Genomic DNA, 24409 nt, shown 5'->3' with positions numbered 1-24409 from the left:
ATAAATATACTAAATATAGCCTAGCCTTTATTATAATTATAGTATTATTTTTACGAAATATTATTTTGGTGTATTTTTAGTATTTTTGTGGTATATGGACATGGTGTATTTTTAGTATTTTTGTGGTATTTTAATTTAGTATATTTTCAAATTAATTCCGCACTGTTTTGCTTATTAAAAATGGGTAGCGGGAATACCTTAGTCGTACTTAATTTTTTTTTATATTTACTTGCTTAAAAAAATCGATAAATATATTTGTATTAATAAATAAACCCATATTATTTCGTATCTTTTTTCTTTGGCAACTTAATTATTTGTATTTATCCAGTCAGCTCGTGTTAAATTTGAATTTTTATTGTTTATAATTCAATTACACTTTTTGCAACTTTTTGAAATGAGCAGAAAAGGAGTTTTGAAATTCGAGTTCAAAATTGTAAAGACCCAAAACTAATTGAATTGAAAACCTTTTAGTTGAAGATATGAACACAATATGCAGCAGCATTAAATGTGGTCTTTTTTAACTCATTTTTCTTAACCTCAAAAGTACAAGTTTAACTTACAGAATGTTAAATAAATTTTAGCTTGTAAAGTTGTTATCAACGAGCTGTTCTCCATCTTTTATGCGTATTATTTTTATATTCGCTGCAGTTTTTTTATAAGTAATTAAGAAAATATTTTAGGTATTTCAGATAAACATGTGAATACTATATGAGGATTTAAACAGTTTTTTAAACAACTTTTGCTTAAATAATGTAAAATTGAATTGAATGGTAATTAATTGAACTTTCATTAGTGAAAGTAACTTTAAAAGAATAATCTTATTTACGATCAAATTCGTTAAGGAGTTATTCTTTAATCATTAAATTTTTTATTATGCACTTAACTATCTCCTTTTTTTTTAACTCAATAATTGAAGTAGTAGATGGTGAAATGAGTGTTGAAATAGTTAAACTTTCAATCTTTAATTCATACCTTGTGTGTTATGTATTCACAACTATCGCTCAACTATCGCTCAACTATCGCTCAACTATCGCTCAACTATCGCTCAACTATCGCTCAACTATCGCTCAACTATCGCTCAACTATCGCTCAACTATCGCTCAACTATCGATTTCAGCTAGTGTCATCGGATTATAAGCATGGACATGAACTTTCGGCATTCGCTAAAAGCCTATCGTTGTTCTTTTGTGATGTATATTGGTATTTCCTTATTTTTTTCGTGTATTTTATGTGGCACGTAGCGTTGTCCGATGTGCTCATTGATAATCATAATCAAGCTAATGATGCGGCAGACGATAATCTGCTTCTTCGTCTGGGTTCCATTTCGACTGCTGTCTGGGAAGCTTTTAATGATGACGTAGCGCAGCGTTTGGGTCGATGTCGATGTCGATCGACATCGCATTGAAGTGACGATTTCTACAATTGGCTTGTAACATTCCATCACAGTCAAGTGCAAAGACATGGACCCAAAAAGGGGGACAGACAAACGCGCAGACAAGATGAAGTCGATAGAGCCGATGGACCTGCTCTACAAAGCTCTGGACAGAGGCAGCCAAGGCAGTCAGTTGGTTGGTGAGGAGGCATTTACTTATCCAACGCAATTATCTCATCGTAGGGCTTGGAGAAAAGCGATTGGGTCTCATCATCGAATCAAAAGAGGGGAAAACTGTAGAGTTGAACGTTTGCCAGTTGCCAGTTGCCAGTTGGGCAGCTAATGAGTGCAATTTGCTTCTGTCTTGGCCACTAAATGCTCGCATTAGTTTAGATAAATAGCTTAATTAATACATTTTGTTGGTCTCTCTCTCTCTCTCTGTGTGTGTGTGTGTTTACTCCGGCTATGGGCAAGTGGGTAAACCGAGCAACAACCCCCAAGCCCAATGGCTAACACAATTACAACAATAACGACCAGCAATTATTAGCCTAATAGCATTGTTTGATTTCCGCTCACCGCGGCAAATGCAATGCCACACAATAATAATAAAAGAGTGCTCTGCTGCTCTCCTCATCCCCCTCATTTTGGAGCCGTGATAAGTGCTTTATATTTGCACTTGGCAAAAACGAGGTTAAAGGCCCTTTACAACCGGGTACATCAACACTGCTCGCGATACCCTGTAATTATGAGAGAGTGAACAGCCTTCAATCATTTCATTGATCAATGAATGATCCATTTCAGTTGAAGGTATTTTATAATGATTTCATCAATCAGCCAGCTAGTTGATAAATATACCTGTATTATTTTGCTGGCATTTCCAAAGCAAACTACTTTAAATTAGTTCATTTTATACTTTTTACCAATTAATAGCTAAACAACATTTTAAACTGGTTTCATTATGCACAAACATTTATCATAAGCAAACTCAATTGAAATCAGTTTTTGGTATAAATATTTGATTGGAATATTTACAGACTTATAAAGAAAATCTCTTAATAATAACATATACAGCATAACAACTCTTGACTGAGATCTAAGCAAACAATATCAAAAATACTTTAAAACTAACATTTGGCTTCATAATTGTTCTAATTGAATTCTTAGATATAATTATAAAACATTAAAATATCAAATTTATATATCATTTTGAGATATAATTGAATTGTCAGTTATAATTAAAAATCATTAAAAATTCAGACTCATATAAATAAAAAATAAAAACATTTGTACAAAATTTTCAGTAATGTTAAACTTTTTTATTTTTGGTGAAAAATGAAAAGTTACATTTATTTCACTTTTTATGCAATTCTAAGGATTTCAAAACACTTTCCTTGCTGAGCTCGCACATCAAATGTTCAGTCAAATAATTCCGTTAGCAAGTATTATGTATGTACATAGAGAGAGAGAGAGAGAGAGAGAGAGAAAAATCTACATTGAAAAGAAGATTGCAAATCTTAATTTAAGACTATATCGGTTTTTAGAAAACTTTTGAAATAAAATAATAATCTTAAATCAAGAAATTTGCTTTAAAGATTTAAAATATTTTATCTTAAGATTAAAATCTTGCTTCAAGAAAGTTTATTTCTTGATTTTAACATAATATAATCTTAATTCCAAATTTCATTTCATAACATTTTATTCGTGTGTCACATTTGTATTATGATACATAGATTTGCAATATATAATGTACAAAACTGTGCTATTTTGGTATTACTTTTGAATAGAATGGAACCTAGACATAAATAAATTAATACAGTAATATAAAAGAAAATAAATAAATACATAAATTTTAGACTTTCACAATAATAAAATTTTGAAATATAAAAATGGTGCACCTAAGAAAAGTTTTCCAAACAAATATGAAAATAAATGGCTAAATATAACGTTGCAATTTAAGTTTTATTACATTTCAGAAACTGTAACATATTATAATATAATCGTATATGAAAACAAGTAGTGTTATTTCTAAGTACAACTAAATTTAGAAATGTAATTACTTTGAGTGTCTCTTAAAGAGTGTGGCAAGCAGAGCTCTTCAGCTGTTTAGAGATTTGTGGCAGCCTAGTTAGACATTAGTTAGCTGTTTACCATTGGCAATGGGTTAACTATTTTTAGTTGCATGTTTTCGATTTCATTTGGCCCGAGGCGTAGCAAATCAAAGCGGTTTCCCTGTCTCTCTAATGACTGCCATAGATAGGCATAGCCAAAAACAGTGAACAGTGGAATACAAAGAAGCAGTGAATAAAAACCAAAAAAAAACAACGTAACGAAAAACAAAGAAAATGCCGACAGCGGCAAGCGGAAAGCGGAAAGCGGCAACAGCAGCGACGGCAGAGTGAACGCCCCCATGGAGGCGACGCCACAATGGGCATGACTAATGCAAAATGCCTGAGCATGCTCATAAACACCTCATCAGCGATCATTACAATGCCTTCTACGAACCAAATTCGAAATTCGAAATTAAAGAGGTGCCGGACGAGAGCCGTAGTAGAAATCAAGAAGAAAAATGTCTCAATAAATTTTGGGGCAGACACCGAAAAGACGCCAACATCGTCATCATCATCATCATCATTATCAACATTTGGCATTTTGCGGCATAAATCTTGGCTCCGATCACAGCTCGTTAAAAAATTAAATTAATAAAACTTAATTTGCACACAAGGCAAAAGAATTGAAGCTAGCAAACAAAATGGAAACAATGAAGACCCCAAATGACCAAAATCCGTGCTCCAAATTAGCTGCCCACCATCTTCTACTCTCTGATCATCGTTTCGAGCTATTTACTTTTTGTTTTTAATTTTAGTTTCATTTTGTTTGTGCTTTTTGTGTTTTTTGAGGGCGTTTGCTAATGGCGTCGGCGATGTCGTCGACTCGCCCCCTGATAATGATCAATTCAAAGCTCTCTTCAAATGTGTCAAAAGCAGCGCCAAAATCACATTTTGCAAATGACTTTGCTTAGTGCCTGAGCGATCACTCCGCAAGTGCCACGCCCACTCGCCGATGGCGAGTTATGAGTGATGTTTATGACCCCACTCTCTCTGCTAATTTCATTCTGCACGAAGAGCACACAATCCAAAAGTCACTCAACCAAAGTATCAAAGTGTTGCTGCAGAGCTTATTTAAGGCGCTGCCGCCTACGCTTAAATACTCTTTCTATTTAAGAGAAATAATTACATACGCCAAAGCAAATTTCGAGCGCATGCTTAAATTGCTTGCGAGCCAATGGCAAAGAGAAAGCTAAGGCAAATTATCGTTGCCTAGTGAAATCCTACCATGCCGGACATATAGTCGGCTCTTCGTGCACGCTTCGTAATAAATGCAAAAGCAATTTTACTTACAAAATACGCACACAAAAATATTCTTAATTATGTATGTATAGCTGTTGTTGTAATTACTCACCCACGTAGCAGAATTTCATATATCCATTTCAGTTGTCTTACTTATAATCACAAAAAAAACACACACACACTAATTTATAAGATGGACTCTTATATTTATTTGCACACATTTACTTTTATGCTAAACACACAAATTTATAAGACTGACTCTTATACTTATATTTCACTGCTATGCAAATATGTATGCAAAACAGAGAATAACATAGAAACGCGACACACTAATACCAACACAGCTACCAACTTGCAGCAGGAGTCACGTGGGAAAGCGAGACGAAAACAGACGCCACTTCACTTTTTGCACTTTCACAGAAAAAAAAAAAAATAAAAAATCACTTTAACCTTAGCAAGCATACATGTAATCGAATAATAAAAACTAAATTGAACCGAGCTAGCAATTTAGGCACAATATGTATATAGTGAAACACATTTTAATGATTAATTGATCGTTAGCTAATTAATTAAGCCGTAGTCGCGAATTTAAATGCAAATGTTACGCCGCTCATTTGCCCTCTGCCGTATACTGATATTTATTGGGAAATAATATTCTTCCCCATGCCTAAACTGCAAGGAAAGCTCCGTTCGTGTGTGGGTATGTTTGTGTGTAGAAAAAATCCTGTAAATTGGGCAATTATGACAGTAATGTCCCATTATGACAAGGACATTTCGTAAATTGGTGAAAGTGCAAGCGAGTGCGCGCTAGACTTTTGTTGATGCAAACGTTGTGTGCTGATCGTGTCTAACACACGCACCTCAATTTAAAATTTCTTAGTGTGAGTTGGTGTTATTGTTTCTTGCGTTTTGTTGTTGTGTAAGAAGCAAAGCTGCTTGATATAACACATCAAACTCAATAATTGAGCTAAAGAGAGCAAGTGCATGAATTATTGTAGTATACAAACTTTTTGCATATAACATATGAACGTACTATATGTTTATTAAAATAATATATTTTTAATATGTTTAGTTTTTATTATTTGTGCCCAATAAATGATTTTGCAAATTAAAGTAAAAGAGTAAAATAAGTCTGGAAAAGTCTCCACTACACAGCACGCTTTTAAACGTATTACTCTCCACAAACTCTACAGTAGCGTAAATGCAAATGATTCGTTTATGCTTTCATTTTTGTGTAATTGATAGACTATTGAAATGTCTTTGCAAAGTCACCGCAAGAGTCGTCTCTCCACCAAGAGCAAGAGCAAGAGCAACAGATGCTACAGAGACGCGCCGCAATTTGTTTACTTGCAATGCATGAGACACAAATCAATTACGCGCCCTCTTTAGTTTCCACGGCTCACATTAATGAAAATCCAAATGAAAACGACGCCCCGCCACATGCAGCGTCTCTGTTGGCAGACACACAAAGCAACAACAACAGCAATATAACAAAATTAAATGAAAAATAAATATCAAAAACGAAACGAAATGAAATGAAAACTGAGACACGGTAGTTTTTTTGTTCGGCTCAATTCTTCTCTGGTAAAACAAATTCATTACGCAACAAAAACAATAAGAGAGCAGGAGGAGGAGAAGAGAGGCAACCACAGCGCAACGGATGCAGCCCATGACAAATGAAGAGCCGCCCAGCGGGTGCGCTAAGCCAATAAAGCGAGCCACACACAACGTAACGCAACGCAACGTAACGCAACGAAACGAAGAAGAGCGAAAAAGAAGAAAGAGTCAAAAGAGTCGAAAGAGCTGAAAGAGCGAAGAGTTCAAGTGCTGCCCTTGTATGTGTGGCAAAGAGTCCGAGTTAAAGTCTCGGACTTGGTTTTAGCGTGAAAAATGTGTGAGAAAAGCCACACAAGCAGAGTTGCTAAGCGCATTTGATTGAGTTGCATTTCCTATATCACTACTTCGGATATAAATAGAGACTTTCCATATAAAAACACAACGGAAACTTTCAATGGAAAAAACTGTGCCGTAACCGAAGACAACTTCAAAAACAAAAAAAACAAAAAAAAATGAAATAAAATAGAAAAATGTTGACAAAACAAACAAATAAACAGTTGAGCGACCAATTGACTGACTGACTGACTGTCTGACAGTTGGATGAGACGAGATGAGACGAGACGAGTGGAGTGGAGAGGAGAGGAGAGGAAAGGAGACGAGAAGCGGCGCCGGATTCAAAGGAAATTCGAGGCCCATGGGCAGAGGACGAAGCAAAGTTGCAGCTCAAATTACAAGCACACAACAACAACAACAACAACAACAATAGCAACAAAAAACAAGTCAAAGAATTATTCCGAAAATCATATGCAGCATTGAAATCGAAACGACAAATCTGCTGTCTCCTCTAGTCGGCAACTCCTGTCATTATCCTTTTTTGGGTTTTTTTTGGTCCCGAACCGCCTTTTGGTAATGTGAGCTGAAAAAACCAAGAGTGGAAAATATGAGGAAAATTTGAAATCGTATTTTTTTTTGGAGAATTAAATGGAAAGTCAAGTGCGAATGCGACTCATTTGGGATAAGGATATAAGGAGAGGGCACTTAACGTGTGCAACTTAAAGGATAAGTGGCCAGGACTAGAATGGCCACTTGAGAGATTTACATAAAACTCGCATTTTCTCTCGTCCCTCGTCCCTCATCCTCATCTCATCTCATTTCTTACTTTGGCGCCCACTCAAGTGGACACTGGTCTCGGTCTCGGTCTCGGTTTGGTCCTGGTCACGCCCTCAAGTGCATCCTACTCGCCTCTCATTCAATCAACAAATGGCCAAAAATGGATGACACACACACACACACACACTTGGAGAGAGTTCCACTAATTGCCAAAAAGTGTTTGTGCTTCGCATGAAGAAACAAAACGAAACGAAACGAATGGAAAAACTTGCTAGGGAAATTTGATTTTCATGTTTTGGATGTTTGGGTTTCGCCCATAAACTTGGCTAAATTATGATGCCACTTGAAAACGTTTTGGGTGCGTCCCAAAAATGTCCCAACAAAATATAAAACATAAGTCATCTCAATTGCAATTTGCCACAAGTGGCAAGCACTCTTTTCTTCTCTTTCTCTCTCTCAGTTGCAACTGTCAAATGCATTGCATTCGAAATTAATGAACGATTAATGTTTGAAGTGTTCACAGTGCACAAAGAGCGATTGCAATGCGTTTTCTTTATCAGGTGTTGAATGATAAGAAGCGCCAAATAAACTCTCTGATAAGCAACTCTCTCTTCCACACTCTTTTGTAGCTGTAATCAGTGTGAAGAGCAGTTTAAAAAGCATTCAATGATTGATGAAAAAGATTAAGAAACACATTTTCTAGATTCATTATTAACTATTACCATTGAATTACTATTTATTAAAACTATTTGAAATATAAAACTTATAATATTTGTTGTCAATAATAAAATAAACAAAAATATAACAACTAAAATTAAGTAAATATATGATAAAAATAAGAATCAAGTATATTGCTGAGATAAGAATAAAATACATAATATATAATTACAATAAAACTTAATATAACATTTATATTTATATTTTATTTATAGTTTACTAAGCTTTAAAATTTAATAAATATTATATTGTATATTATTATTATATATTTACATTATTGGTACTCAGTCAACAATTTATTATTTCTGATTGTGTTATGGAGTACAATAAATAAGAGACTACAATTATTTTGGTAGCTAATGAGCTACCAATAAAATAATATTTATAAAATACTATAATATTTTGAAATTGATTTTATTTCTACGTATTTATCTTAAGAATTATTTGCAGAATTTTTAAAAAATTTTGAATGTAACATTTATTGATTCCGCTGCGGAGTTAATTGCTCAATTGGTATTTATATTTTTTTGTTCGTTTATGAATATAAAATTCAAATCAAATAAGCATTAAATTTAGTGTAATTGTTAGACAAAATGAATAAGTGCCTAAAATCTTTACGATACTACAATATTGATAATAATTTCGTGGTATTTACAAACTATGTTAATCATTTTGTTCACCTAATGAAAACATAGTTGATAAATTCTAATAAAAAATATATATAATATACTATTATTTGATTATTAATTCTAAAAAGGCTTGAAAAAAAAAACAAGTAAGAAAGTGAGATACCCGCTACCCATTTTTAATAAAGGCAAAATATTTAATAAAATTTAATAAAATAAAATATTATATATCATTTGCAAAATATACCGAAAATACTAAGAATATATCAAATGGTATGTTTGGTATATCGATGTAGTACACCATTCAAAATATACCATAGGCGGCACAATGTACCAGATTGTCGGCCAAAGCAACTCAGACCCCTGGTAAGTAGGCGTTTTTGGCCATACAAAAGTATTACTTTAATAACTTCCACAAATTTTATCTGATCGCAACCAAATTTTCAGGAATCATAACTACTACAGTTATTGTTGTATATACCAAAATTCGAAACTAGTTTAAAAATTACGCTTGTTATTCGATTTTTTTGATTTGCAGGGGCGGAAGTGGGCGTGGCAAAAATTTGAAACAAACTTGATCTGCGTGCAAACATAACAAATGCTGTAAAAAAATTATAGCTCTATCTCTTATAGTCTCTGAGATCCAGTGTTTTATACGGACGGACGGACAGACGGACATGGCTATATCGTCTCGGCTGTTGACGCTGGTCAAGAATATATATACTTTATAGGGTCGGAGATGCCTCCTTCTACGTGTTACATACATTTCCTGCCGGTACAAAGTTATAATATCCTTCTAAAGAATATTTTTAAAAATGTTCATAAAAAGATACTGCATTAAATTTAATTTTAAATAATAATATTGACTAAGGATAGAGAGAATTTCACCAAAATCCTTTACATCGATTCATTCAATATTGGAAATATTTTCTTATAGTGTTGTACAATTTTTAGGTTGTAATTAGTTTCATTGTCATAACCTTTCAAAAATCGTTTCTAAAATATTTGAAATAATTTCGTTTCAAATTGTAGTTATGCGTAATTAACTTCATAATCATGTCGCTAGAGTAAATATGAATTAGCGACAATACGAAAAAGAAAACATGCTGCAACGTGTTGGGAATGCGTCATGCGAATAAGCTAAAGATAATGCAGCGAGATCTATGAGATGCCATGAGATGCATGTAGTATGTACTTATGTCAACTGTTAGACAGACAATGAAATGCTGTTGCTAATGCTGTGTTGTTGTTATTGCAGTTGCTGTTGCTAATGCGTAAGCAGCCACATCCAACGCATGCAACGAATTCATCCGGACAACCCGAAAGAAAGAAAGAAAGAAATGTTCATTTTTGATCCAGCCAAGTCGAAGTGCAATCACCCAGACAAAGATGCAGACGAAGACGAAGATCACCCCAGACAAGTATTTGCAGATGTATTTGTAGCTGTATCTGAATCTGTATCAGTGTTGCCAACTTGGCTATTTTCTAGCCAGATTAAACTTAAAACCAGTCAATTTAGCATTAACCTGGCTATTTTTTTGGCTATTTCACATCAATAATTTGCTAATTTTAGTTATTCTAAATAATTCGTAGTAAGTGATTATATTTATTTATTTAAAACTTAATAATCTAGCAAATTTCGGACATCGTATATTGGCTATAGAGACTTGGTGTTCCGCTATCGATACAAACACACCAAAAAAATACTATACTAAAATACTATTTACCATTTGTAGTATTTGGGCATTTTCTCAACATCGTTTCGCGATCGCAATGCTGATGCGTTTGTTTTTGTACTTTGATCGTTTGCGAAAATATGACTGAAATGTATACAAAAAAAATTCGCTATGCTTGTTTAAAGGATCGCCAATTTAAGCACTGCATTAAAAAAGATGTGACCAACTTGCATCGAAAAGAAAAATGCTGTTTTGAGTATGACCTCCTAAATAAGTATCATATACAGATTGGTACAATGGAAAGTACTTAAGTTCCAATGAGGTTGAAGTAATGAAGAAATAGTAAAAAGAAAGAATAATTGTAATTTAGTTTTAAATAATAAATTTTTATATTTTTGTTCATCAATTGTAGATGTACAATATACATATATATTACATACATACATATTACATAAAAATTATAGGTTCGTTCTTTGGTATAATTTTTATGTAATATGTATTAATTTTTAAATGTCAAGCTTAATTATTAATACAATTATTTTGGCTATTTTTTGACCTTCCCTGCTATAAATGGCCACCAAGAGTTGGTCTGTTTCTGAATCTGTATCTGTATCTGTATCTGGGCTTGTCATTATTTGCTTTTTAAATTACAATTATTTTTTTTTTGGCATTTTTTGGTCCTCTGCTATAATTGACAACACTGATCTGGATCTGTATCTGTAACTGCATCTGTGCTTGGCATTATTTGCTTTCATTACACGATCGCAAAAGACGCAAAGACTTTGTCCCCGGGACTTTGGACTTGTGCCCTGTGTGGCGTCAGCTGTCTGCTTCTCTCTTCTGCTCTACTCTCCTTGCTCTGTCTGGATCTCTGGATGTGTAGCTGAATCGGGGAATTGTTGCCAGGCGCCCCCTAAATAGATGAAGAAAAGAATTTCTCTCTCTCTCTCTCACTCTCTCTCTCGCACTCTGTCTGTTGCAGCCTATGTCAATGTCTCCAACACCAAAAATAGCTCCCTCTTCGGTTGGTGCTTCTCCCTTGGTTTTTTTTTTCGCATTAAACATGTCAAATGCTCGTCTAGGCAGCCGCGTCTGCATCATCGTCGACTGCAATTAATAAAGGTGCGACATGCAGCGTAGATCGCAGCACAGATCGCAGATCGCAGATCGCTTTTGCCACCCTCTTTTTTTCGTTGTTGTTTGAGGGAGTTTCGTTTCCCCCCCAAAACAAAATGTGTCTGTGTCTGCTCGCTTTAAATAGATCTTCTTCTCTCGCTTCCTGTGTGTTAATTTGTCGCCCGCCGGGCTGCCGAATGCCGAATGCCGAAGCGACTTCGACTTAAGTGGTAAGCTAAGACCCCTCAGTCTACCTCGATTCCCTCTCTCGCTCTCCCCCTCTCTCCTCCTCGTCACCCACTTCTCGTTATTTATTTGCTGCGTCTGTTTGTCATTTGATGAGTCGAGTGAGTGGCACAGAGTTTTCTTCTCCCTCCTTTCCCCTGGCTGGAATGCGGCCTTTTTATGACTTTGGCTTGCAACATTTTTCAATGTTTCGGGGCTTACCTGCCGCCCTCCCCTTCCTTCCCCCCTCCCTCTGTTTCTGCTCTCCCTCTGCATAGGGGAGCGATTATTGATCTCTAAGCATAGATTGTAACATTTCCGTGGCTATTTTTGGCTTTCCCCGGACCAAGGAAAAACACTTCCGTTAATGCATTGATATCACGTGCCACGTTGACAATTATTGTCAAAGATATTCACACACACACACACACACACTCGATTTGAAGCTCTTTAAAAAAACTGTTAAATTCTCGTCTTTAGGATCTTCGACTTTTCTTGGTATTTTGTGGTACATTGACGCTTGGCATTTTCTTGGACATCAGAATTATTGGAATTCTTCCTCATCTATTTGCCGTATTTATTTAATTTTACATTACATTCGAACAGCATTCAAGTACTTCTTGCATCGCTAGAATTGATACTGTTGAGACATTAAAGACAGCTGGCGGGATTTTCTTTTTCTTCTCTTTTTTTTGAGGTAGCTTTTCGAGAGTATTTGAAAGTTCTGGAGAAAATGTGTTTGGAATATTTTGTGGTAGTTGTTTAAGGAGAAATTTGTGTTCTCTTAAAAGTATTTTAATCTTAAGGAGAAATTTGTGTTCTCTTAAAAGTATTTTAATCTTAGTTTCAGGATAATTTATAAGAATAATAATCTTAAATTTTCATTTACATACTTTTATATCCTCAAGCTAATTTTTATATTATGTATATATCAACAAAAAAAGTATTTTAATCATAGTTTCAGGATATTATTTAAATCATATTAATATAAGGAATAATCTTAAATTTTAATACATTTACTTTTGAATTTCAAGTTAATTTTTAAATATTAACAAAAACAAAATTGTATGTGTAATCCAAAATAGTATTAATAAAATCCTTATTCAAGTTATTTTTTTATTTTCCTTCTTTCAAGTTCAATTTGAAATTAAGAAGAAACTTTTTGTTGCATTTAAGCTAGATTTTTAATGATATTAAAAATGTTTTTCATTTCCATTTTTTTTTCTCATACTTAGATTACTTAATAAAAGAAACGTAAATAATGAACGTATAATTTTTATGTATTATGTTTTTATTTTTAATTTAATTATTGATACGAAGAAGTATTTTCATTTTAATATTATATTTAATTTTATTGGTCGAATTGGTTCGCCAAGATATACATATATTGATTATTATGTGCAGTATTAGTTATCGATATTTATATTGATTTTATTGATATTTTTAATTTAATTTTCAATTTTGAACGATTTTTATATTGAATATATTCTTCTTCCTTTTAATGATGTTATGCATCAAATTCATGCATACAACGAATTTATTTAAATTCGAGTCAAGTGACATTCTCAACTTTTGTCTCCATTATTATTTCAACTATTTTTCTTAATCTATTTTATGTGGTGATAAATAATTAAAATCCGTGCAATCAATTTTTATTTTGTATTATTTATTTTGCGGTCACATTTCGAATGCGGTTGTTTGCTTTTCTTTTTTTGTTTAAGTAATTCAAAATACCAACGATAAATCGTTATCATTTTATCAGTTAGCTTTAAACTACGCAAAGTCGTTGTATATATTATTATATATATATTCTAATTTGATATTTTTTTTTGTTTATATAAAATAAAGTAAATATCTTATAAGGTTATCATATTATTCACAAAGATTGTACAATGACTGTACAATAAGTAATTTTTATAAGAAACTCAAAAAATAGTTTCAATAGTTTTGACAAATTTCTGGCATTATCTTGGCTTCAACGTTGTCGGTCTATAAGCAAGCATTAAATTGCGCAAAGTTGTTAAATACTAAATAATAATAATATTTGTAAGCTACATATTTTTAGTAATTAAAAAAAAGAACAAAAATTTTTAGTTGTTGCATTTTTTATATTCTTCAAAGGAGGAGTATCTTTGACCCCATAAAATATATATATTCTTTATCAGCTTCAACAGCCGAGACGATCTAGCCATGTCTGTCTGTCTATCTGTCTGTCTGTCTGTCCGTCTGTCCGCATGAAGCATTGGATCTCATAGCCTATAGGAGATAGAACAATCATTTTTTTGGACAGCTTGTGTTATGTTCAAAGGCAGATCAAGTATGTTTTCAATTTTGACCACTCCCATTTCCGCCCTCGAAAATCAGAAAAAAACGAATAACAAGGGTAAATTTGAAGCTATATTTTTAGTTTATACATTAAGAACAAATTTTTTTTACGATTCCTGTAAATTTGGTAGCAATCAGATAAAAGTAGTAAAAGTAAGTTAAGAAATAATTGTATATGGGAAAAAGGGCTTACTTACTATTGGTCTTAGTTTGCTTTGGACGACAATCTGGTATATTTTGAATGTAGTATTATATCAATATACCAAAGATAGACTGCGGTATATTTTTGGTATTTTGCTGCATAACAAGTTGGTCTTTATCAATATACCAAAGCTAGCATGTGGTATATTTTTTTAGTGTTTTGCTGTATATCACTTTGGTATATTTTTTAGTATTTTGCTGTATATCACATTGGTATATTTTAAAATGAATACCGCACTGTTTTGCTTTCATTCACCTGGTAATTCAGCTTTCTTACTTGTTTCTCTTTCATTTTGCGAATATGATGATATGAATTATTATATTTCATTTTTTTCTGTTCCATATTTACTTCCACTGTCTCCATAGAATATTATTTTCTCTTTCAATTCTATAAACACTTTCGACTTTAAGCAATTTCTTGGTTTGGCTGCTGCTGAAGTGCTCTCGCACACTTTTGCTTGTCAAGAGCTCTTCACTTGACTCATTTGCTGAGAGTCCAATGCGAATGTTTCATCGACGCAGATATATAGTATTCTACAGATATGCTACTTCTATATATCTGTGTTGGTTAAAGTATTTGCTGCGTGTGACCAGCTGACAGATGGAGAAGAAAGACAGACAGCTAGATAAAGAGCAGAAGAAGAAGAAGAAGAAGAAGAAGAAGAAGAGCAACTGGCATTTGGGCCGCATGGACATGCCTCATTCGTTGTGTGCCCCGTGCCCCGTGCCCCGTGCCACATCGTGCCATGTGACTGTGCTTTAACCATTTTGCGTCTGCACTTGAGTGTGCCCCAATCGCAACCCCATTAAAATGTCATGGAATTTCACTTAAAATTCCTTGCAATTTTCCCATTTGGCCAAAAACAGCTTTTTGTTTTGTCGCTGCTGTCGTTGCCGTTGCTGTTGTCGTTGCCGTTGCTGTTGCCGTTGCATTGGGGCAATATCAAGTGCGGTTGCCATAAGTTTGGAAGGGGAAGGGGGGTTGGCTGGCATGTTGTCTAGGGGATGCTGCTGTTGAGGTAACGGCAGGCACAAAAACTTTGACTGTCATTCTATTGCCCCGCATGGAACGCATTTTCGCCAAGCCAGCCAAACGCGTGTGCACGTGAAAATGAAGTGCGTGCGGTTTTCGTTTAACGTTTTCTCACTACCTCCTCGGCTGCCTTTCTCACTCTCCTTTTCTCCCTCTCTCTCTGCGCGTTGTCTGCTAAAAATTTTCAGCCTGTTAATATGCGTAAAGCTGAAGGCTGCTGTTGCTCACGTTGTTGTTGCTCCCGTTGCTGTTGTTGCTGTTGCTGTTGTTGCTGTTGCTGGTTTTGCCTGCTGCGCGTTGCCCGCATTTTCCGCTTTTCCTCAACCGTTTTGTCGCTGTCGTTGTCATTGATATGGCGCTGGGCGGCGTCTTCGTTTGCTTCACTCCTTCCCTCCCGCTCTCTCTTCTGTTCTTCTTTTCCACCTTCTCTTTCCCTTGTTGTTGTTGTTGTTGCTGTTTCGTCGCCTGTGGTTAATTGTCATTGCGTTGCTTTAAGCCGCTCAGTGCGATGCAACGTTGACGGCAACGAAAAGCAGCCGATTGTTGTTGTTGTTGTTGTTGTTGCAATTACAATTACGACTGTCAGTTGTTGTTGTTGTTGTACTATCTATTTTTGTTGTTGTGGCTGTTGGTGTTGCTGCCGTGTTGCTGTCGTTTGGTTGCTGTTGTTGCTTTTGTTTTTATTGATGTTGTTGCCGTCGCTGTTGCTGTCTTTTTGGTTGTTGCTGCTGTTGCTTTAATTTTTGTTTATGTTGTTGTTGCTGCTGTTGTTGTTGTCGTGGTAGTTGTTGCTGTGTTACGGTTGTGGCTGTTGCTGTTGCTCCGGTGTTGCTGTCACTTGGCTTCTGCTGTTGTTGCTGTTGCTGTCATAACTGTCGCTGGTTGCTGCTGATGTAGCAGTTGTTGCTGCCGTGGTTGTTGTTGTTGTTGCTGTTGATATTACAATTTTAGCTTCTGTTTTTGTTTTGGTTGTTGTTGTTGTTTTTGTTGATGTTGTTAGTGTTGTTGGTGTTGTTGTTGCTGCTGTTGTTGTTGCTGCTGTTGTTGCTATTGTTGCTATTGCTGCCGTTGTTGCTGCTGTTGTTGTTGCTGCTGTTGTTGCTGCCACTGGTTGCTGATGATGTTGTTGTTGCTATTGCTGTTATTGTTGTTGTTGTTGCTGTTATTGTTGTTGTTGCTGCTGCTGTTGTTGTTTCTGTTGTTGTTGCTGCTGTTGTTGTAGCTTCTAATGTTGTTGCTGCTGTTGTAGCTTCTGATGTTGTTGTTGTTGTTATTGTCGTGGTTGTCGTTGTTCTTGCCGAGTTGCTGTCGCTGTGTTGTTGCTGCTGTTGTCATGGCTGTCGTTGTTGTTCCTGTTGCTGTTGTTGTTGCAATTACAATTACGGCCGTCTGTTGTTGTTATGCTTATTGTTGCTGTCGCTGTTGCTGAGTTGCTTTTCCTGCTGTTGCTGTTGTTGTTGGTGTTGTTGGTGTTGTTGTTGTTATTGCTGTGTTGCTATTTTCACGCGCGGTTAGCGGCTGTAATTGCATTGCCAAGTAAACGACGCACCGCACACATGTGTGTGCTTGTGTGTGTGTGTGTGTGTGTGTGTGTGTTGCGTTGGCGTAAGTGAAATTTATTTCAACAGCCTCCGCCAGGCAGTCGGCAACTGTCGTTTACGCCCAACTTAGGCGCACACACGCCCCCGCGGGCTACACACACACTCGCACACACTCGCACACACTCGCACACTCCTTCCTTTTCTGCGCACAGTGGGCCAAGACCTGCTGAAAATTGTAAGTAGTTGTCTTTAACAGGCGCGAGCAATTTCATTAAATGTGCATACTCCGGTTGCCCATAAGCTGAGACGGAGACGGAAACTGCGACTGAGAAGCTGAGCAAGCAAGAGAGAGAGAGAGAGAGGGAGAGAGAGAGAGACAGAAAAAAAACTTTATTAGCCGCAAGCAAAGCAAAAGCATTCTCAAAAGCAGCAACAGCAAAACTCCCCAAAATTCCAGAGCCCAACAAGAAGAACAACTCTGTGTGTCGTAATCTACTTGACTATTTCAACATTCAACATTCAACATTCAACATTCGTTCTTAACACATGGGCTGAAAAGTCCCGGGCCTAACAAAGAAAACTTGCTTTTTTTGGATCAAAATTGGCGTTACTCATCAACTTAATCTTTATCAAGAGCATCGCAATCATTCCAGAGCCGCTGTAACATTTCAATATAAATTTTTTTTAGAACGATTTATTTTTTGCCTCAAAATAGGCTTTAATTTCAGTGATAACCTCTTCAATCGTGCGAAATATTTTATCGGCGAGCATTTTTCCAGGACTGTTAACCTCCAGAAGTCTCTGGGAGCCTAATCTGGCGAATTAGTGGATGTGGGAGCAATTCGAAGTTCAATTCCTGTAGTTTTGTCACTGTCATTGAATCATGAACACATTCTTGTTGTTGGTCAAAAGTGAGCAAACGCGGCAGCCATTTTGAAGAGATTTTCTCATAGTCAAATGCTCATGCAATATTAAGCCAACTTGTTCTTTTGATATCTTTACGATGTTAGCTAACTGACGCAAATTTAATTTTCGATCATTCAAAACGATTTTGTGGATTTTTTTTATGTTTTCTGGTGTGACCTCCCCAATTGGACGTCCACTGGGTTTTGCATCATCGGTGTCTCTACGACCACGTTTAAAGTCAGCAAACCAACGTTTAATTGTTGTTTCTGATTGAGAGGAGTCCCCATAACACTTTTCAAGCTAAAGCTTTGCTTGAAAGGTATTTTTTTCCCATCAAGAAGCATTGTAAGATTAGAAGACAAAATTGCATTTGATCCATTGTTGTGAAAATAGAAAAAGTAGTGTCACTTTTGGCTCAATAACTTACAAACTAATGAATAGAATATCATGAAATTTTAGCAGCTGTCTTCTGAAGGATTGTATTAACTGAAAAAAAAGGTGACTGTAATAAAACTAGCACAATCTATGTGTAAGGCCCGGGACTTTTCAGCCCACGTGTTAAATTAAGTTTGCAAACTAAAAGAGTTAGTAGCTAGCTGTATATTTGCAGTGGAATCTACACAAAAATAAAAAACAAAGCTATAGACGAAACTATTTAAATTAAGTAATTAAATATCTCAACTGTATTTATGTATAATTAATTAGCATTATTTTGGCGTTATTTATAACAAGTTTTAATGGTTAACAAATTATTTTATTTGATTTTAAGTATCTTAAATGTCATTGATAGCAAAATATTTATGTTTCATTATAAAAAAATATATGGAATAAAAATTAAACCACAATTTGTTATTACAAATATGTAATTAAATATCGTAAGTGTTGTCGGACTAAAAATAAGTATATTTATATGATGTTTCAAATATATGCATGTACAAAATCGAAATAAACCGCAAATTTTGTAGTCATAATTTACAATTAAATATCTTAAGTGTCATTTGAGTAAAAATATTTGTGTTTAATTATTTAGCATTTTTAATAAAATATTAAAATGAAATGAATTTCTACATATATTTAATTTTGTTGATACCTTTGGAAAGTTTAGAGGTATAAAAAAAAAAAAAAAAAGAAAAATAAGACTCAATTTTGGATTACAAATATGTATTTTTAATTGTTAAAAATTACGTAATACATATTACTATAAAATATTAAATCAAGTAAAATTTTTGTTTGATACCTACTAACTTTTAAAATTAATTAATTAAAAAATATCTAAAGTGTCTTTGAGCTAATTTATAATTTCTTCTAAATTATAATTTCTATTCGTGCAAGAGTTATATAAATTGAATCGAACAACTTAGCATTAATATATTTAATGTTTTGATGGTGTTAAATAACATGTAAAAAATTAAAAAATGAGTTTAATTTTATTTCATATCAGTACAAACTTTTGTTTTTAATACATTCTTAATAATAATTTGCAATTTATTTATATTATAGACTAGGAAAACAGTTAATAAAATATACAAATGAAATTTTAGATTGACATATAAATATGCAAAAAGTATTTGTCATAAAAAAATTAATAAAGGCCTTAGTTATATTTGCGTAAACAGTTGATCTTACATATAACATATTGTATTAAAATGCTTCTCTATTTGCATATCGAAAGGGTTTTAAACCCTGGAAATGTTTCTATACAATACTATTTTTAACAAATATACACCTTTGTCATTTAAAAGTCGTCAAGAATTTATCAACATTTGATTTGATCTTTTTCTTTTATGAGTACATGTAATTCCCAAGAACTCATATTTAGAGATAATTCCTAACTTAACAATCTCAGTAGCTATTCACAAATCAAATCAGATTAGTTTATTGCACAATAGTGGGCGAGTCCCTCGCGATAATGACGTTTTATAGGCACATGCCGCAGATAAATATAATTACTTTCGGCACGGGGCAATTCCCAATCCATTGACTTCTTGATGGATCATAAATAATATCCTCTAATCGTGAGAAACCCAGAGTAATCGCCACCAATCCAATCGGAACAACTGACCAGCCCAATGCTAAAGAGCTGATAAGATATCTCTAAGCGAATCGCGATTCATATAAAAAGCTGTACTACCCAACGAATTGACATCACTTTCAGTCTGCAAAGTAACTGGACATAATCCTAAAGCATTCAACATGATGAAGAGCCTTCTGATTGCCTGCTTGGCCATTGCTTTGGCCTCTGCTGCTCCTCATAGCTCCCAGCTGGATGGTCGCATTGTGGGCGGATTGGATGCCGTTGAAGGACAATTCCCTCATCAGGTGTCCTTGCGTCAGCTTACCTCGCACATCTGCGGCGGCAGCATCATTGCACCCCAGATCATTCTTACTGCAGCTCATTGCGTCACCAGCGAAGCTTCCGACGGCTCACTGAAGGTGTAAGTGATACCCTGAGAGTTAATCGGAGTTCATCAATTGATTTCTCAACCATTATTCCCTTTGTAGTACCTCGGCCAAGCAGCTGAGCATTCGTGCCGGAACCGTGGATCGCAGCAGCGGCGGCGTTGTCGTCAACGTGGCCAAGGTCATTGTCCATGAGAGCTATGGGAACTTCTTGAACGATGTCGCACTCCTGGTGCTCGACCAGCCCCTCACCTACTCCGCCGTGATCAAGGCCATTCCTCTGGCCAGCGTTGATACCGCAGTTGGCAGCGAGGTTGTCATCTCTGGCTGGGGTCATCTCACCACTGGCGGAGCCTCGCCCCGCCTGCTGCAGTACAACACGCTTAGCTCGCTGTCGAAGAATCAGTGCATCAGCTCCACCTTCATGTTCACCAGTAGTTTGATCTGTTTGGCCCACACCGCCGGCAACGGTGCTTGCAACGGCGACTCTGGTGGCCCGGCTATCCAGAATGGTCAACTCGTTGGCATTGCTGGCTTTGTGATTGGCGGCTGTGGCTCCACAAATCCCGATGGCTATGCCAAGGTCTTCTATCATCGCGATTGGATTGTCAAGAATGCCAATTTGTAAGATGACAGCTATCAACTATTAAATTAACAAGCGAGTAATTCAAGTGCTTCTTCATTTTTTGTGGGAGGGAAGGCGAGTGAATCTTGAAAGGGGAGAGAATCTCCTACTGAGAGACACTTAATACAAAAGAAAAGGAGACGGGAGAGACTCTGATATATCAGTTGATGGAGGCGAGCTTCACAAAGACAGCCAAGCTTGCTTTTGGGTACTTTTGATTAACTGATGCTCAACTGTTGCCACTATTGCTCAACAGTTGTGCAGAAATGCAAGGCATTACATTTCTGGATATTGATTTGAGGATGAAAAAAGTCATTGCCAAAAATTTTGATGTATGTCTTTCATTTCTTGTGTGTGTGTTTGACTAGACGCCGGACCGAGATATTAGTGAAGGCGGACTGGCTAAGTGGGCGTGGTCAGACAGGCGAGCTTCACTTATATTGACGAGCGATTGCTTAGGGTACTTTTAAACAACAGTTGCGAAACAGTTGTGCAGAGGTGCAACATATTCGCGAGGGCAAGCTGCTAATATTTTAATCAAGTATGTACCTAACAAAGTCATTGCCAAGAATTTGTTAAAATCGTTATTAGAAAATTTTGAGTAATGCTATAAAAAATCGACCAGAATTTAAAAACAAGAAAGCTACATTTGAGTGTGTTCGTCTGTGAGATACTCGGTATATTGATATAGTATTACATACAATCAAAATATACCATAGAGTGCAAAATATACCAGACTGTCAGCCAAAGCAACTCAGACTCCTAGTTAAAAGGCACTAGTAAACTATTGTTGTAAATCGCTCAAGCTTCAATGTTACTCTTTGTTTTCGATTTTTGTCGATTTGCGGGATCGGAAATTTGAAACAAACTTTTAGCGCTGATGGACAGACAGACGGACTTGGCTATATCGTCTCGGCTGTTGACGCTGATCAAGAATATATATACTTATGGGGTCGGAGATGTCTGCAAAAATTCTAAAGTTGATGCTGAAATATAAGATAAATATTGCATGTGATTTAAAAAAAGAAAATAATGAAATCAAATCCATTATTTGACTGTTCGAAAATAAGTCAATCGATATCATTTCTTTGTAATTATTTGAAGTGCTGATAGTTTGAGTATATCAGCAAAAAAGTTTAACAAAAGCGTAAGTCCCCCAAATATGCAAATAATGAGAGATTGAAGATAATGTAATGAGTGATGGAAGCGAGATTATAATTGCAGAATATTCTTTGAAATACCAGTTTCTACTGGCCAGTAAACTGTTTCGCTTCAAGCCCGAAGTGAACTCTTTCACATTTTCATTATCATCGTGCCATAGGTTTCATTTTCATTATTGTAATGTGGCACTTGAAAAGCGGCCGATTGCCGCACCGAGTTCAATTTTGAGTTCGATCTCTTATGGGTTTGATGATCTCGTCGTCGTCGTGTGTGTTGATCTTGGGCAAACAATGCGTGAAGATTAAATACTTGACACGGTTGCGCAGCAAAAGGCAAATGAATTGGCTGCAGGGCGTGCGCGGCTTTCTAATAAATAGCACGTTAGGAATCTACAGTCGAGTGTGATCGACTTTGAGATACCTGATACCAATTTTCAATAAAACTATATACTTAAAATATACCGAAATAATATACCGAAAAATAATGAAAATCTAATGAATGTTATATGTGGTATAGTAATATACTATAACGTTTAAAATATACAAAGAAAATACTAAAATGTACCGAATGTACTTAGTATATTAATATTTTATTACATTTAAAGCATAAAAAGAAAACTAAAATGTACCGATTACTACATTTGGTATATCAATATACTATTACATTTAAAATATACCATTGACATATATACAGAAAAATACTGAAATATACTGAAAGCTATATTTGGTATATGTCATGAACATGTTATGTTATGAAGTTAGAGGTGCCTTCTTTAACCTGTTAATATACCAAAAAATACTAAAATATACTGAATACTATATTTAGTATATACCATGAACATAATTATATCGTATCTGTTACTTTATGAAATCAGAGGTGCCTTCTTTTGCCTGTTAATATACCAATAAACTACTAAAATATACCGAATACTATGTTTAGTATATACCATGAACATACTTATATCGTATCTGTTATTTTTATCAAGTCGGAGGTGCCTTCTTCTGCCTGTTAATATACCAATGAAAATACTGAAATACTGACCGAAGTCTATATTTGGTATATACCATGAACATAGTGATATCGTATTTGCTTTTTACGATAATCAAGATTATATAGATGCCTACTTCAACCACCCTTCTATTCTATAGGTAGCGGGTATTATAAAATCTGGCAATGATATTCGACAATTTTGTGTATGTGTGTGCAATAATTCGGCATAGAATCAATAAGAGCGAAGAAAGCGTGAAGCGCGTGTGATTTGAACTTTTGCCTATCATTCCGCAAGGCTGCCAACTATAAAAGCCCAGCAAAAGTTGGGCCAAATCAACAGTCATCCGCCATCATCATTCAGAATGAAACGCTGTGCTCAGATTTGCCTGTTGCTTGCAACAATAATTTCAACGACAACGGCAGCAAAGACTGTTGATCCAGATAGATCCCGTTTGGCTGGCATCTATGTGAAGGAGGGCAATCAGAATGGACAACTGCGATTCTTGGCTTCAGCGCTGAGCAGCAGCTCAAGCAGCAGTTCGACCAGCAGCGGCAGCAGCAGCTTGAATGCTGCGTTGAATCAGTATATCACCAACAAACAGGATATGCTTGAGCAACTGCGTCCATCGAGCTCAAGCTCAAGCTCTGGCACCGGTCTGGGACTCCTCTCGACCGGCACTGGCACTGACACCGGCACAGGCACTTCCAACAGCAATGCCATCTATGTGAGTCTCGGTGGTGGCACCAGTACCAGTCCCACAACCACTTCGAGTAGCACCGGCAGCAGCAGCAGCAACAGCAACACGCAGGCTGCTCTCAATCAGGCCATCTACGGCTCGACGCCGATCAACAATTTGCTGCCCCAGATCATTGGACAGGCGGTTGCTCAGCGTCAGGGCGTTGTCGGTGGTGGCAACAACAATCGTCGCGGTGTCGTGCAACGTCGCCGCCGTGTTCAGAATGGCGGACAACGGCGTCGTCGCAAGGGCAACAAGAAGGGCAAGAATGGCAAGAATGGCAACAAGCGTCCTCAGGTTGTCGTTGTGCGTCCCCAACGCGGTTGATCGCAAACACGACTCGACTCGACTTTTTAGTTAAGCTAACTTTTTTTTTTGAAGAGCAACACTTTTTTTTAATGTGAAAATTTATTTATTTATTTATTCAATGAACTTTTATCAATAAATTCAATGAAATTAAAAATATACTGGCAAAGTTTTTTGATCGTTGAAGTAACATATGATTGTGAATTGAATGTTAGAGTTTAGAGTTAGCCTATTCTATTTTTTAAATGCTTATCCGAAATAATGCATTCAAAATAAGAAATTCTTAGACAACTATATTCAACCATCGTACATAATTATTTATAATACATGTGTGTATCTTTACAGCATTATTGTAACAAAAATGATCTTATTTATTTTCGATAGCTTTGAGTAAATGTTTAATAATTTCTTGAAGAAAAATCATTATATTTAAGTAAG

At 35.6% G+C, this 24409-nt stretch overlaps 4 protein-coding genes across 4 annotated transcripts in view; all 4 read left to right on the top strand.

The window, feature by feature from the left end:
- LOC133847504 (irregular chiasm C-roughest protein) overlaps positions 1-24409 on the top strand; it is a 260979-nt gene that overhangs the window by 19672 nt on the left and 216898 nt on the right. The window lies entirely within an intron of this gene.
- LOC133847804 (serine protease SP24D-like) lies at positions 1500-20780 on the top strand. The gene is made up of 3 exons (XM_062283035.1): positions 1500-1572; positions 19908-20187; positions 20255-20780. The coding sequence occupies exons 1-3, from the start codon at positions 1500-1502 to the stop codon at positions 20778-20780; spliced, it is 879 nt and encodes a 292-aa protein (XP_062139019.1).
- LOC133848144 (serine protease SP24D-like) lies at positions 19898-20798 on the top strand. The gene is made up of 2 exons (XM_062283569.1): positions 19898-20187; positions 20255-20798. Exons 1-2 carry the CDS (start codon positions 19946-19948, stop codon positions 20778-20780), a joined length of 768 nt encoding a protein of 255 aa, XP_062139553.1. The 5' UTR covers positions 19898-19945; the 3' UTR covers positions 20781-20798.
- LOC133849158 (uncharacterized) lies at positions 23169-24044 on the top strand. The gene has a single exon (XM_062285064.1). It carries the CDS (start codon positions 23291-23293, stop codon positions 23990-23992), a length of 702 nt encoding a protein of 233 aa, XP_062141048.1. The 5' UTR covers positions 23169-23290; the 3' UTR covers positions 23993-24044.

The sequence above is a fragment of the Drosophila sulfurigaster genome, chromosome X (assembly GCF_023558435.1).
Source record: "Drosophila sulfurigaster albostrigata strain 15112-1811.04 chromosome X, ASM2355843v2, whole genome shotgun sequence".
Classification (NCBI taxonomy): Eukaryota; Metazoa; Arthropoda; class Insecta; order Diptera; family Drosophilidae; genus Drosophila; species Drosophila sulfurigaster.
Note: the sequence above shows the minus strand (reverse complement) of the source record. Positions and strands in the feature narration are given on the sequence as shown.